We start from the raw sequence: 17,253 nt of genomic DNA, 5'->3' as shown, positions 1-17,253 counted from the left end.
GGGGACATTATTAGTTCAGCAGGGGGCACTCAGGGGACATTATTAGTTCAGCAGGAAGCACTCAGGGGACATTATTCGTTCAGCAGGGGGCACTCAGGGGACATTATTAGTTCAGCAGGAGGCACTCAGGGGACATTATTACTTCAGCAGGAGGCACTCAGGGGACAATATTAGTTCAGCAGGGGGCACTCAGGAGACATTATTCGTTCAGCAGGGGGCACTCAGGGGACATTATTAGTTCAGCAGGGTGCACTCAGGGGACATTATTAGTTCAGCAGGGGGCACTCAGGGGACATTATTAGATCAGCAGGGTGCACTCAGGGGACATTATTAGTTCAGCAGGGGGCACTCAGGGGACATTATTAGTTCAGCAGGGGGCACTCAGGGGACATTATTAGTTCAGCAGGAGGCACTCAAGGGACATTATTAGTTCAGCAGGGTGCACTCAGGGGACATTATTAGTTCAGCAGGGGGCACTCAGGGGACATTATTAGTTCAGCAGGAGGCACTCAGGGGACATTATTAGCTCAGCAGGAGGCACTCAGGGGACATTATTCGTTCAGCAGGGGGCACTCGGGACATTATTAGTTCAGCAGGAGGCACTCAAGGGACATTATTAGTTCAGCAGGGTGCACTCAGGGGACATTATTAGTTCAGCAGGGGGCACTCAGGGGACATTATTAGTTCAGCAGGAGGCACTCAGGGGACATTATTAGTTCAGCAGGGGGCACTCAGGAGACATTATTCGTTCAGCAGGGGGCACTCAGGGGACATTATTAGTTCAGCAGGGGGCACTCAGGGGACATTATTAGTTCAGCAGGAGGCACTCAGGGGACATTATTAGTTCAGCAGGAGGCACTCAGGGGACATTATTAGTTCAGCAGGGGGCACTCAGGGGACATTATTAGTTCAGCAGGAGGCACTCAAGGGACATTATTAGTTCAGCAGGGTGCACTCAGGGGACATTATTAGTTCAGCAGGGGGCACTCAGGGGACATTATTAGTTCAGCAGGAGGCACTCAGGGGACATTATTAGTTCAGCAGGAGGCACTCAGGGGACATTATTAGTTCAGCAGGGGGCACTCAGGAGACATTATTCGTTCAGCAGGGTGCACTCAGGGGACATTATTAGTTCAGCAGGGGGCACTCAGGGGACATTATTAGTTCAGCAGGAGGCACTCAGGGGACATTATTAGTTCAGCAGGGGGCACTCAGGGGACATTATTCGTTCAGCAGGGGGCACTCAGGGGACATTATTAGTTCAGCAGGAGGCACTCAGGGGACATTATTAGTTCAGCAGGGGGCACTCAGGGACATTATTAGTTCAGCAGGGGGCACTCAGGGGACATTATTAGTTCAGCAGGGGGCACTCAGGGGACATTATTAGTTCAGCAGGGTGCACTCAGGGGACATTATTAGTTCAGCAGGGGGCACTCAGGGGACATTATTAGTTCAGCAGGAGGCACTCAAGGGACATTATTAGTTCAGCAGGGTGCACTCAGGGGACATTATTAGTTCAGCAGGGGGCACTCAGGGGACATTATTAGTTCAGCAGGAGGCACTCAGGGGACATTATTAGCTCAGCAGGAGGCACTCGGGACATTATTCGTTCAGCAGGGGGCACTCAGGGGACATTATTCGTTCAGCAGGGGGCACTCAGGGGACATTATTCGTTCAGCAGGAGGCACTCAGGGGACATTATTCATTCAGCAGGGGGCACTCAGGGGACATTATTCATTCAGCAGGGGGCACTCAGGGGACATTATTAGTTCAGCAGGGGGTACTCAGGGGACATTATTAGTTCAGCAGGAGGCACTCAGGGGACATTATTAGCTCAGCAGGAGGCACTCAGGGGACATTATTCGTTCAGCAGGGGGCACTCGGGACATTATTCGTTCAGCAGGGGGCACTCAGGGGACATTATTCGCTCAGCAGGGGGCACTCAGGGGACATTATTAGTTCAGCAGGGGGCACTCAGGGGACATTATTAGTTCAGCAGGAGGCACTCAGGGGACATTATTAGCTCAGCAGGAGGCACTCAGGGGACATTATTCGTTCAGCAGGGGGCACTCGGGACATTATTCGTTCAGCAGGGGGCACTCAGGGGACATTATTCGTTCAGCAGGAGGCACTCAGGGGACATTATTAGCTCAGCAGGGGGCACTCAGGGGACATTATTCGTTCAGCAGGGGGCACTCAGGGGACATTATTAGCTCAGCAGGGGGCACTCAGGGGACATTATTCATTCAGCAGGGGCACTCAGGGGACATTATTCGTTCAGCAGGGGGCACTCGGGACATTATTCGTTCAGCAGGGGGCACTCAGGGGACATTATTCGTTCAGCAGGAGGCACTCAGGGGACATTATTAGCTCAGCAGGGGGCACTCAGGGGACATTATTCATTCAGCAGGGGGCACTCAGGGGACATTATTAGCTCAGCAGGGGGCACTCAGGGGACATTATTCATTCAGCAGGGGCACTCAGGGGATATTATTAGCTCAGCAGGGGGCACTCAGGGGACATTATTCATTCAGCAGGGGGCACTCAGGGGACATTATTCGTTCAGCAGGGGGCACTCAGGGGACATTATTCGTTCAGCAGGAGGCACTCAGGGGACATTATTAGCTCAGCAGGGGACACTCAGGGGACATTATTCATTCAGCAGGGGGCACTCAGGGGACATTGTTAGTTCAGCAGGGGGCACTCAGGGGACATTATTAGTTCAGCAGGAGGCACTCAGGAGACATTATTAGTTCAGCAGGAGGCACTCAGGGGACATTATCAGTTCAGCAGGGGGCACTCAGGGGACATTATTCGTTCAGCAGGGGGCACTCAGGGGACATTATTAGTTCAGCAGGGGGCACTCAGGGGACATTATTAGTTCAGCAGGGGGCACTCAGGGGACATTATTCGTTCAGCAGGGGGCACTCAGGGGACATTATTCGTTCAGCAGGGGGCACTCAGGGGACATTATTCGTTCAGCAGGGGGCACTCAGGGGACATTATTCGTTCAGCAGGGGGCACTCAGGGGACATTATTCGTTCAGCAGGAGGCACTCAGGGGACATTATTAGCTCAGCAGGGGGCACTCAGGGGACATTATTCATTCAGCAGGGGGCACTCAGGGGACATTATTAGCTCAGCAGGGGGCACTCAGGGGACATTATTAGTTCAGCAGGGGGCACTCAGGGGACATTATTCGTTCAGCAGGGGGCACTCAGGGGACATTATTCGTTCAGCAGGAGGCACTCAGGGGACATTATTAGCTCAGCAGGGGGCACTCAGGGGACATTATTCATTCAGCAGGGGGCACTCAGGGGACATTATTAGCTCAGCAGGGGGCACTCAGGGGACATTATTCATTCAGCAGGGGGCACTCAGGGGACATTATTCGTTCAGCAGGGGGCACTCAGGGGACATTATTAGTTCAGCAGGAGGCACTCAGGAGACATTATTCATTCAGCAGGGGGCACTCAGGAGACATTATTAGTTCAGCAGGGGGCACTCAGGGGACATTATTAGTTCAGCAGGGGGCACTCAGGGGACATTATTAGTTCAGCAGGGGGCACTCAGGGGACATTATTAGTTCAGCAGGGGGCACTCAGGGGACATTATTAGTTCAGCAGGAGGCACTGAGGAGACATTATTAGTTCAGCAGGGGGCACTCAGGGGACATTATTAGTTCAGCAGGGGGCACTCAGGGGACATTAGTTCAGCAGGAGGCACTCAGGGGACATTATTCGTTCAGCAGGGGGCACTCAGGGGACATTATTAGTTCAGCAGGAGGCACTCAGGGGACATTATTCGTTCAGCAGGGGGCACTCAGGGGACATTATTCGTTCAGCAGGGGGCACTCAGGGGACATTATTAGTTCAGCAGGGGGCACTCAGGGGACATTATTAGTTCAGCAGGAGGCACTCAGGGGACATTATTAGTTCAGCAGGGGGTACTCAGGGGACATTATTAGTTCAGCAGGGGGCACTCAGGGGACATTATTCGTTCAGCAGGAGGCACTCAGGGGACATTATTAGTTCAGCAGGAGGCACTCAGGGGACATTATTAGCTCAGCAGGGGGCACTCAGGGGACATTATTAGTTCAGCAGGAGGCACTCAGGGGACATTATTAGTTCAGCAGGGGGCACTCAGGGGACATTATTCGTTCAGCAGGAGGCACTCAGGGGACATTATTAGTTCAGCAGGAGGCACTCAGGGGACATTATTAGCTCAGCAGGGGGCACTCAGGGGACATTATTAGTTCAGCAGGGGACACTCAGGGGACATTATTAGTTCAGCAGGGGACACTCAGGGGACATTATTAGTTCAGCAGGGGACACTCAGGGGACATTATTAGTTCAGCAGGGGACATTATTAGTTCAGCAGGAGGCACTCAGGGGACATTATTCGTTCAGCAGGAAGCACTCAGGGGACATTATTAGTTCAGCAGGGGGCACTCAGGGGACATTATTCGTTCAGCAGGAAGCACTCAGGGGACATTATTAGTTCAGCAGGGGGCACTCAGGGGACATTATTCGTTCAGCAGGGGGCACTCAGGGGACATTATTCGTTCAGCAGGAAGCACTCAGGGGACATTATTAGTTCAGCAGGGGGCACTCAGGGGACATTATTAGTTCAGCAGGGGGCACTCAGGGGACATTATTCGTTCAGCAGGAGGCACTCAGGGGACATTACTCGTTCAGCAGGAGGCACTCAGGGGACATTATTAGTTCAGCAGGAGGCACTCAGGGGACATTATTAGCTCAGCAGGGGGCACTCAGGGGACATTATTAGTTCAGCAGGAGGCACTCAGGGGACATTATTCGTTCAGCAGGAGGCACTCAGGGGACATTACTCGTTCAGCAGGAGGCACTCAGGGGACATTATTAGTTCAGCAGGGGGCACTCAGGGGACATTATTAGTTCAGCAGGGGGCACTCAGGGGACATTATTAGTTCAGCAGGGGGCACTCAAGGGACATTATTAGTTCAGCAGGGGGCACTCAGGGGACATTATTAGTTCAGCAGGGGGCACTCAGGGGACATTATTAGTTCAGCAGGAGGCACTCAGGAGACATTATTAGTTCAGCAGGGGGCACTCAGGGGACATTATTAGTTCAGCAGGAGGCACTCAGGGGACATTATTAGTTCAGCAGGAGGCACTCAGGGGACATTATTAGTTCAGCAGGGGGCACTCAGGGGACATTATTAGTTCAGCAGGGGGCACTCAAGGGACATTATTAGTTCAGCAGGGGGCACTCAGGGGACATTATTAGTTCAGCAGGGGGCACTCAGTGGACATTATTAGTTTTGCAGGGGGCACTCAGGGGACATTATTAGTTCAGCAGGGGGCACTCAGGGGACATTATTAGTTTTGCAGGAGGCACTCAGGGGACATTATTAGTTCAGCAGGAGGCACTCAGGGGACATTATTAGTTCAGCAGGAGGCACTCAGGGGACATTACTCGTTCAGCAGGAGGCACTCAGGGGACATTATTAGTTCAGCAGGAGGCACTCAGGGGACATTATTAGTTCAGCAGGAGGCACTCAGGGGACATTATTCGTTCAGCAGGAGGAACTCAGGGGACATTATTAGCTCAGCAGGGGGCACTCAGGGGACATTATTAGTTCAGCAGGAGGCACTCAGGGGACATTATTCGTTCAGCAGGAGGCACTCAGGGGACATTACTCGTTCAGCAGGAGGCACTCAGGGGACATTATTAGTTCAGCAGGAGGCACTCAGGGGACATTATTAGTTCAGCAGGAGGCACTCAGGGGACATTATTAGTTCAGCAGGGGGCACTCAAGGGACATTATTAGTTCAGCAGGGGGCACTCAGTGGACATTATTAGTTTTGTAGGGGGCACTCAGGGGACATTATTAGTTCAGCAGGGGGCACTCAGGGGACATTATTAGTTTTGCAGGAGGCACTCAGGGGGCATTATTAGTTTTGCAGGGGGCACTCAGGGGACATTATTAGTTCAGCAGGGGGCACTCAGGGGACATTATTAGCTCAGCAGGGGGCACTCAGGGGACATTATTAGTTCAGCAGGGGGCACTCAGGGGACATTATTAGTTCAGCAGGGGGCACTCAGGGACATTATTAGTTTTGCAGGGGGCACTCAGGGGACATTATTAGTTCAGCAGGGGGCACTCAGGGGACATTATTAGTTTCACATGGTACACTCAGGGGACATTATTAGTTCAGCAGGAGGCACTTAAGGGACATTATTAGTTTCACATGGTACACTCAGGGGACATTATTAGTTCAGCAGGAGGCACTCAGGGGACATTATTAGTTCAGCAGGAGGCACTCAGGGGACATTATTAGTTCAGCAGGAGGCACTCAGGGGACATTATTAGTTCAGCAGGAGGCACTCAGGGACATTATTAGTTCAGCAGGGGGCACTCAGGGGACATTATTAGTTCAGCAGGAGGCACTCAGGGGACATTATTAGTTCAGCAGGAGGCACTCAGGGGACATTATTAGTTTTGCAGGAGGCACTCAGGGACATTATTAGTTCAGCAGGGGGCACTCAAGGGACATTATTAGTTCAGCAGGGTGCACTCAGGGGACATTATTAGTTTTGCAGGAGGCACTCAGGAGACATTATTAGTTCAGCAGGGGGCACTCAGGGGACATTATTAGTTTTGCAGGAGGCACTCAGGGACATTATTAGTTCAGCAGGTGGCACTCAGGGGACATTATTAGTTCAGCAGGGGGCACTCAGGGGACATTATTAGTTCAGCAGGGGGCACTCAGGGACATTATTAGTTCAGCAGGGGGCACTCAGGGGACATTATTAGTTCAGCAGGGGGCACTCAGGGGACATTAGTTCAGCAGGGGGCACTCAGGGGACATTATTAGTTCAGCAGGAGGCACTCAGGGGACATTATTAGTTCAGCAGGGGGCACTCAGGGGACATTATTAGTTCAGCAGGGGGCACTCAGGGGACATTATTAGTTCAGCAGGGGGCACTCAGGGGACATTAGTTCAGCAGGGGGCACTCAGGGGACATTATTAGTTCAGCAGGAGGCACTCAGGGGACATTATTAGTTCAGCAGGAGGCACTCAGGGGACATTATTAGTTCAGCAGGGGGCACTCAGGGGACATTATTAGTTCAGCAGGGGGCACTCAGGGGGCATTATTAGTTCAGCAGGGGGCACTCAGGGGACATTATTAGTTCAGCAGGAGGCACTCAGGGGACATTATTAGTTCAGCAGGGGGCACTCAGGGGACATTAGTTCAGCAGGGGGCACTCAGGGGACATTATTAGTTCAGCAGGGGGCACTCAGGGGACATTATTAGTTCAGCAGGAGGCACTCAGGGGACATTATTAGTTCAGCAGGAGGCACTCAGGGGACATTATTAGTTCAGCAGGAGGCACTCAGGGGACATTATTAGTTCAGCAGGGGGCACTCAGGGGACATTAGTTCAGCAGGGGGCACTCAGGGGACATTATTAGTTCAGCAGGGGGCACTCAGGGGACATTATTAGTTCAGCAGGAGGCACTCAGGGGACATTATTAGTTCAGCAGGAGGCACTCAGGGGACATTATTAGTTCAGCAGGGGGCACTCAGGGGACATTAGTTCAGCAGGGGGCACTCAGGGGACATTATTAGTTCAGCAGGGGGCACTCAGGGGACATTATTAGTTCAGCAGGAGGCACTCAGGGGACATTATTAGTTCAGCAGGAGGCACTCAGGGGACATTATTAGTTCAGCAGGAGGCACTCAGGGGACATTATTAGTTCAGCAGGGGGCACTCAGGGGACATTATTAGTTCAGCAGGAGGCACTCAGGGGACATTATTAGTTCAGCAGGAGGCACTCAGGGGACATTATTAGTTCAGCAGGGGGCACTCAGGGGACATTAGTTCAGCAGGGGGCACTCAGGGGACATTATTAGTTCAGCAGGAGGCACTCAGGGGACATTATTAGTTCAGCAGGAGGCACTCAGGGGACATTATTAGTTCAGCAGGGGGCACTCAGGGGACATTATTCGTTCAGCAGGGGGCACTCAGGGGACATTATTAGTTCAGCAGGAGGCACTCAGGGGACATTATTAGTTCAGCAGGGGGCACTCAGGGACATTATTAGTTCAGCAGGGGGCACTCAGGGGACATTATTAGTTCAGCAGGGGGCACTCAGGGGACATTATTAGTTCAGCAGGGTGCACTCAGGGGACATTATTAGTTCAGCAGGGGGCACTCAGGGGACATTATTAGTTCAGCAGGAGGCACTCAAGGGACATTATTAGTTCAGCAGGGTGCACTCAGGGGACATTATTAGTTCAGCAGGAGGCACTCAGGGGACATTATTAGTTTTACAAGGGGCACTTAGACGACATTTAGTTTTATTGGGAGCACTCAGGGGACATTATTAGTTCAGCAGGAGGCACTCAGGGGACATTATTAGTTCAGCAGGGGGCACTCAGGGGACATTATTAGTTCAGCAGGAGGCACTCAGGGGACATTATTAGTTCAGCAGGGGGCACTCAGGGGACATTATTAGTTCAGCAGGAGGCACTCAGGGGACATTATTAGTTCAGCAGGAGGCACTCAGGGGACATTACTCGTTCAGCAGGGGGCACTCAGGGGACATTATTAGTTCAGCAGGGGGCACTCAGGGGACATTATTAGTTCAGCAGGGGGCACTCAGGGGACATTATTAGTTCAGCAGGAGGCACTCAGGGGACATTATTAGTTTTACAAGGCGCACTTAGAGGACATTTAGCTTTATTGGGAGCACTCAGGGGACATTATTGATTTTATTGGGGGCACTCATGACACTTTATCAGTTTTACAGGGTGCACTCTGGGGACATTAATGGTTTTACACAGGGCTGTGGAGTCGGAGCCCATTTTGGTGGAGTCGGAGTTGATATAAAATGGACCAACTACGACTCCAACAATATATAATAAATTGGGTGCAGTCGTTCAATGCAGTCGGTGGGGAATATTTTTTCATAAGAATTTGGGAAAGGTATGAAATATCCTATAAATGTCGGTCCTGTTCCTGATCTCAGGGTCTGGACTTTTAGCTGAGATGAATCTGTCACTTAAACATGAGCCGTGTATGAGGGGGTCGGAGTCGGAGGTTTGGCTTACCGACTACACAGCCCTGGATTTACAGGGGGTACTCAGGGGATATTACTAGTTTTGAATGGGGGGAACCCAAGGGGCATTGTTAGTTTTCTGGGAGACATTGTTTGTTTTGAAAGGGTCACATGAGGGGTGAGGGGTATTGTTATTTTAAGGAGCATTGTTATTATAAGGGGACACTTTTGCAGATATTAATAATAATGTAACACAAACCTCGCTGGTCATATAATAAAGCTGAAATGAAAGCGGAGTGGACCCCAAACACTCATATACTTAAAACAAAAAGCAGAACAAGTACTCACCCTCCCCCGGTCCAGCACTGGCTCACCGCTGCTTGTTCAGGTATCTATGTTTTGGCTGCAGTGGTGATGTCACCTTGACAGCTGATATCACCACTGCAGCCAATCACTGAGCTCAGCAGCATGGTTGGGGTCCACTTTCTTTAAAGTGGAAAACTCCTTTAAGTGTTCCCTGGGAATAAAGACCTGGGACAGCGATCAGCTGCAGCCAGTGGGAGAACTCACTGGTAAGTGATCAGTTTCCCTACAGCGCCCCGCAGAGGGGAAATGAAGCATTACACAGAGCCCATGGAAGTCAATCACCAGCTGGGTCCTGCAGATCTGGCGGTGCTGCTTGTATCCACTCCCCACGTAGGAGAGCACTCCACCATAACATCAGAATTCCCCAATACGATACCAAATTATCCCCCATATTACCACTGGGAGCAAAACCAATCCCGAGGCTGGAGCACTGGAGGACTCACATGGACGTAGCATCGCCTGACGTCATCAACACCTTTCTACATCCGGGTTACATTGATATAAAGGACGATACATTGTTGCAGTTACCAAGTTGTATTAGATGCGGGCAGTAATTGTGTGATGAGGGCAGGGATCGTGTGACGAGGGCAGAGATCATGTGATGAGGGCAGAGATCGTGTGATGGGGCAGGGATCGTGTGATGAGGGCAGAGATCGTGTGATGAGGGCAGAGATCATGTGATGGGGCAGGGATCGTGTGATGAGGGCAGGGATCGTGTGATGAGGGCAGGGATCGTGTGATGAGGGCAGGGATCATGTGATGGGGCAGGGATCGTGTGATGAGGGCAGGGATCGTGTGATGAGGGCAGAGATCGTGTGATGAGGGCAGAGATCATGTGATGAGGGTAGAGATCATGTGATGAGGGCAGAGATCGTGTGATGAGGGCAGAGATCATGTGATGAGGGCAGAGATCATGTGATGAGGGCAGAGATCGTGTGATGAGGGCAGAGATCGTGTGATGCGGGCAGGGATCGTGTGATGAGGGCAGAGATCGTGTGATGAGGGCAGAGATCGTGTGATGAGGGCAGGGATCGTGTGATGAGGGCAGGGATCATGTGATGAGGGCAGGGATGGTGTGATGGGGGCAGGGATCGTGTGATGAGGGCAGAGATCATGTGATGAGGGTAGAGATCATGTGATGAGGGCAGAGATCGTGTGATGAGGGCAGAGATCGTGTGATGAGGGCAGGGATCATGTGATGAGGGCAGAGATCGTGTGATGAAAGCAGGGATCGTGTGATGAGGGCAGAGATCATGTGATGAGGGCAGAGATCATGTGATGAGGGCAGAGATCGTGTGATGGGGCAGGGATCGTGTGATGAGGGCAGAGATCGTGTGATGAGGGCAGGGATCGTGTGATGAGGGCAGAGATCATGTGATGAGGGCAGAGATCATGTGATGAGGGCAGAGATCATGTGATGAGGGCAGAGATCGTGTGATGGGGCAGGGATCGTGTGATGAGGGCAGAGATCGTGTGATGAGGGCAGAGATCATGTGATGAGGGCAGAGATCATGTGATGAGGGTAGAGATCATGTGATGAGGGCAGAGATCGTGTGATGGGGCAGGATTCGTGGAACTTACTTAGAGAGCAGGATGACACAGTTCTGAGCCCGGCGACCATCGATCACAGACAGCTCCTTCACTTTGCGGGTGGACAGGTACAGATCCTCCATAGAATCTATTTCTTTCTGTCAGGAGAAACATGGGAAAATATAAAAATTGGGAACAGGTGTAAGAAATATAGGAGATGATTTATGATTCCCCCATCTGATCGCTGCCTATATGTCTCCAAGTCGTTTACTCACTGTCAGGAGGGATCAGCAGTTGTAAAGCTACAGGGACTGCAGGGGGTAAAATGGTGCAAACTGCAAATGGGTTACTTACCATGTATTAATCAAAAGGGAACTGCATTGGGTATATACATACAGTATACAGGTGCATCTCACTAAATTTAAAGTTTAGTGGGGATTTCTATAAATATAAGTACGGAGGAGTTTATCCTTATGGAGGTTGTGGTCCCAGATCCTGACAGCCCTATACAAGTGAATGAGGCTGAGCTGCAGGACCAGGCACAGATGCATTTATTCTATAAAAATAACACACACATTAAATGGGGTACGCCTATTTTAGAAAGTGATGGCACATTATTAGGTCTGAATTTTGGAACAGTAACCAATCCTAAGAATTAGGGGCCGCAGCTTCTTCTATCTTTCACCGCACAGCAGCATCCGGCCGTCCACTGCGCAGCTCATAGCGGCCGGGAAGCCATACGCTGCTGTGCAGAGAAAAGCAGGAAAACAGCAAAGAGTTCACAGTATGTGATCTACCCCCATAGTAGACATTAAGGAAAAGCAAAGGGAGCTAAGAAAGCAGCCAAACTGATAGCACCTGAGCTTCCCCAGGTCCAGAGGGGATATCACAATGAATGACTGACGACAGGAGATCGCACACAAAAGCCAATGCAGAGACGCCACTCACCTGTTTCAGAGAAGTGTTAGTTAGCAGGTCCTAGACAGCCGAGCACAGGTAAGAGAGAAGGAGACGCCACAGATTAGAAATACAGGGTACCACCATTATACAAAAAGCAGCAGAAGTTCACAAATCCCGGGAGATCGCTGGGATCCTTCACAAAATCTGCACCCGATGTTTGTAAACGCAACATATTTACAAATAAAGCCATTCTCTGACACATCGCACTGTCCTGTGATACATCGCACTGTCCTGTGATACATCGTACTGTCCTGTGATACATCGTACTGTCCTGTGATACATCGTACTGTCCTGTGATACATCGTACTGTCCTGTGATACATCGCACTGTCCTGTGATACATCGTACTGTCCTGTGATACATCGTACTGTCCTGTGATACATCGCACTGTCCTGTGATACATCGCACTGTCCTGTGATACATCGTACTGTCCTGTGATACATCGCACTGTCCTGTGATACATCGTACTGTCCTGTGATACATCGTACTGTCCTGTGATACATCGTACCGTCCTGTGATACATCGCACTGTCCTGTGATACATCGTACTGTCCTGTGATACATCGTACTGTCCTGTGATACATCGTACTGTCCTGTGATACATCGCACTGTCCTGTGATACATCGCACTGTCCTGTGATACATCGTACTGTCCTGTGATACATCGTACTGTCCTGTGATACATCGTACTGTCCTGTGACACATCGCACTGTCCTGTGATACATCGCACTGTCCTGTGAGACATCGCACTGTCCTGTGATACATCGTACTGTCCTGTGACACATCGCACTGTCCTGTGATACATCGTACTGTCCTGTGATACATCGTACTGTCCTGTGATACATCGCACTGTCCTGTGATACATCGCACTGTCCTGTGATACATCGTACTGTCCTGTGATACATCGTACTGTCCTGTGATACATCGTACTGTCCTGTGATACATCGCACTGTCCTGTGATACATCGCACTGTCCTGTGACACATCGCACTGTCCTGTGATACATCGTACTGTCCTGTGATACATCGTACTGTCCTGTGATACATCGTACTGTCCTGTGATACATCGCACTGTCCTGTGATACATCGCACTGTCCTGTGATACATCGCACTGTCCTGTGACACATCGCACTGTCCTGTGATACATCGTACTGTCCTGTGATACATCGCACTGTCCTGTGATACATCGTACTGTCCTGTGATACATCGTACTGTCCTGTGATACATCGCACTGTCCTGTGATACATCGTACTGTCCTGTGATACATCGTACTGTCCTGTGACACATCGCACTGTCCTGTGATACATCGCACTGTCCTGTGATACATCGTACTGTCCTGTGATACATCGTACTGTCCTGTGATACATCGCACTGTCCTGTGATACATCGCACTGTCCTGTGACACAACGCACTGTCCTGTGACACATCGCACTGTCCTGTGACACATCGTACTGTCCTGTGAGACATCGTACTGTCCTGTGATACATCGCACTGTCCTGTGATACATCGTACTGTCCTGTGAGACATCGTACTGTCCTGTGATACATCGCACTGTCCTGTGATACATCGCACTGTCCTGTGATACATCGCACTGTCCTGTGATACATCGCACTGTCCTGTGACACATCGCACTGTCCTGTGACACATCGCACTGTCCTGTGATACATCGCACTGTCCTGTGATACATCGCACTGTCCTGTGATACATCGCACTGTCCTGTGACACATCGCACTGTCCTGTGACACATCGCACTGTCCTGTGATACATCGCACTGTCCTGTGACACATCGCACTGTCCTGTGATACATCGCACTGTCCTGTGATACATCGTACTGTCCTGTGATACATCGCACTGTCCTGTGATACATCGCACTGTCCTGTGATACAACGCACTGTCCTGTGACACATCGCACTGTCCTGTGACACATCGTACTGTCCTGTGATACATCGTACTGTCCTGTGAGACATCGCACTGTCCTGTGATACATCGCACTGTCCTGTGATACATCGCACTGTCCTGTGATACATCGCACTGTCCTGTGATACATCGTACCGTCCTGTGATACATCGTACCGTCCTGTGATACATCGTACCGTCCTGTGATACATCGTACTGTCCTGTGATACATCGTACTGTCCTGTGATACATCGCACTGTCCTGTGATACATCGTACTGTCCTGTGATACATCGTACTGTCCTGTGATACATCGTACTGTCCTGTGAGACATCGCACTGTCCTGTGATACATCGCACTGTCCTGTGACACATCGCACTGTCCTGTGATACATCGTACCGTCCTGTGATACATCGTACTGTCCTGTGATACATCGTACTGTCCTGTGATACATCGCACTGTCCTGTGATACATCGTACTGTCCTGTGATACATCGTACTGTCCTGTGATACATCGTACTGTCCTGTGATACATCGCACTGTCCTGTGACACATCGCACTGTCCTGTGATACATCGTACTATCCTGTGACACATCGCACTGTCCTGTGATACATCGCACTGTCCTGTGAGACATCGCACTGTCCTGTGATACATCGTACTGTCCTGTGACACATCGCACTGTCCTGTGATACATCGCACTGTCCTGTGATACATCGTACTGTCCTGTGATACATCGCACTGTCCTGTAATACATCGCACTGTCCTGTGATACATCGCACTGTCCTGTGATACATCGCACTGTCCTGTGATACATCGTACTGTCCTGTGACACATCGCACTGTCCTGTGATACATCGCACTGTCCTGTGATACATCGTACTGTCCTGTGATACATCGTACTGTCCTGTGATACATCGCACTGTCCTGTGATACATCGCACTGTCCTGTGATACATCGTACTGTCCTGTGATACATCGTACTGTCCTGTGATACATCGTACTGTCCTGTGATACATCGCACTGTCCTGTGATACATCGCACTGTCCTGTGACACATCGCACTGTCCTGTGATACATCGTACTGTCCTGTGATACATCGTACTGTCCTGTGATACATCGTACTGTCCTGTGATACATCGCACTGTCCTGTGATACATCGCACTGTCCTGTGACACATCGCACTGTCCTGTGATACATCGTACTGTCCTGTGATACATCGCACTGTCCTGTGATACATCGTACTGTCCTGTGATACATCGCACTGTCCTGTGATACATCGCACCGTCCTGTGATACATCGCACTGTCCTGTGATACATCGTACTGTCCTGTGATACATCGCACTGTCCTGTGATACATCGTACTGTCCTGTGATACATCGCACTGTCCTGTGACACATCGCACTGTCCTGTGACACATCGTACTGTCCTGTGAGACATCGTACTGTCCTGTGATACATCGCACTGTCCTGTGATACATCGTACTGTCCTGTGATACATCGCACTGTCCTGTGACACATCGCACTGTCCTGTGATACATCGTACTGTCCTGTGATACATCGCACTGTCCTGTGATACATCGTACTGTCCTGTGATACATCGTACTGTCCTGTGATACATCGCACTGTCCTGTGATACATCGCACTGTCCTGTGATACATCGCACTGTCCTGTGATACATCGTACTGTCCTGTGATACATCGCACTGTCCTGTGATACATCGCACTGTCCTGTGATACAACGCACTGTCCTGTGACACATCGCACTGTCCTGTGATACATCGTACTGTCCTGTGATACATCGCACTGTCCTGTGATACATCGCACTGTCCTGTGATACAACGCACTGTCCTGTGACACATCGCACTGTCCTGTGATACATCGTACTGTCCTGTGATACATCGCACTGTCCTGTGATACATCGTACTGTCCTGTGATACATCGCACTGTCCTGTGATACATCGCACTGTCCTGTGATACAACGCACTGTCCTGTGATACATCGCACTGTCCTGTGAGACATCGTACTGTCCTGTGATACATCGCACTGTCCTGTGATACATCGTACTGTCCTGTGAGACATCGTACTGTCCTGTGATACATCGCACTGTCCTGTGATACATCGCACTGTCCTGTGATACATCGCACTGTCCTGTGACACATCGCACTGTCCTGTGACACATCGCACTGTCCTGTGATACATCGCACTGTCCTGTGATACATCGCACTGTCCTGTGATACATCGCACTGTCCTGTGATACATCGCACTGTCCTGTGATACATCGTACTGTCCTGTGATACATCGCACTGTCCTGTGATACATCGCACTGTCCTGTGATACATCGCACTGTCCTGTGATACATCGTACTGTTCTGTGATACATCGTACTGTCCTGTGATACATCGTACCGTCCTGTGATACATCGTACCGTCCTGTGATACATCGCACCGTCCTGTGATACATCGCACCGTCCTGTGATACATCGTACCGTCCTGTGATACATCGTACCGTCCTGTGATACATCGTACCGTCCTGTGATACATCGCACTGTCCTGTGATACATCGTACCGTCCTGTGATACATCGTACTGTCCTGTGATACATCGCACTGTCCTGTGATACATCGTACTGTCCTGTGATACATCGTACTGTCCTGTGATACATCGTACTGTCCTGTGAGACATCGCACTGTCCTGTGATACATCGTACTGTCCTGTGACACATCGCACTGTCCTGTGATACATCGTACTATCCTGTGACACATCGCACTGTCCTGTGATACATCGCACTGTCCTGTGAGACATCGCACTGTCCTGTGATACATCGTACTGTCCTGTGACACATCGCACTGTCCTGTGATACATCGCACTGTCCTGTGATACATCGTACTGTCCTGTGATACATCGCACTGTCCTGTAATACATCGCACTGTCCTGTGATACATCGCACTGTCCTGTGATACATCGCACTGTCCTGTGATACATCGTACTGTCCTGTGACACATCGCACTGTCCTGTGATACATCGCACTGTCCTGTGATACATCGTACTGTCCTGTGATACATCGTACTGTCCTGTGATACATCGCACTGTCCTGTGATACATCGCACTGTCCTGTGATACATCGTACTGTCCTGTGATACATCGTACTGTCCTGTGATACATCGTACTGTCCTGTGATACATCGCACTGTCCTGTGATACATCGCACTGTCCTGTGACACATCGCACTGTCCTGTGATACATCGTACTGTCCTGTGATACATCGTACTGTCCTGTGATACATCGCACTGTCCTGTGATACATCGCACTGTCCTGTGATACATCGCACTGTCCTGTGACACATCGCACTGTCCTGTGATACATCGTACTGTCCTGTGATACATCGCACTGTCCTGTGATACATCGTACTGTCCTGTGATACATCGCACTGTCCTGTGATACATCGCACCGTCCTGTGATACATCGCACTG

General features: G+C 50.4%; 1 protein-coding gene across 8 annotated transcripts in view; it reads right to left on the bottom strand.

Moving 5' to 3' along the window:
- Positions 1-17,253, bottom strand: part of DAAM2 (dishevelled associated activator of morphogenesis 2) — a 683,500-nt gene that overhangs the window by 198,946 nt on the left and 467,301 nt on the right. For 7 of the 8 annotated variants that reach the window (XM_073671724.1, XM_073671725.1, XM_073671726.1 and 4 more), the window contains exons 16-17: positions 11,893-11,922; positions 10,996-11,102 (exon numbers count right to left, since the gene is read on the bottom strand). In XM_073671724.1, the coding sequence (XP_073527825.1) occupies positions 10,996-11,102; positions 11,893-11,922 (137 nt within the window). The remainder of the gene's footprint in view (positions 1-10,995; positions 11,103-11,892; positions 11,923-17,253) is intronic. The other variant, XM_073671723.1, reaches the window with a different exon arrangement.

The sequence above is a fragment of the Phyllobates terribilis genome, unplaced genomic scaffold (assembly GCF_046119375.1).
Source record: "Phyllobates terribilis strain yellow unplaced genomic scaffold, ASM4611937v1 Scaffold_3__8_contigs__length_932513732, whole genome shotgun sequence".
NCBI classification, from domain to species: Eukaryota; Metazoa; Chordata; class Amphibia; order Anura; family Dendrobatidae; genus Phyllobates; species Phyllobates terribilis.
The sequence above is the reverse complement of the archived record's forward strand: the minus strand, read 5'-3'. Positions and strand labels throughout refer to the sequence as shown.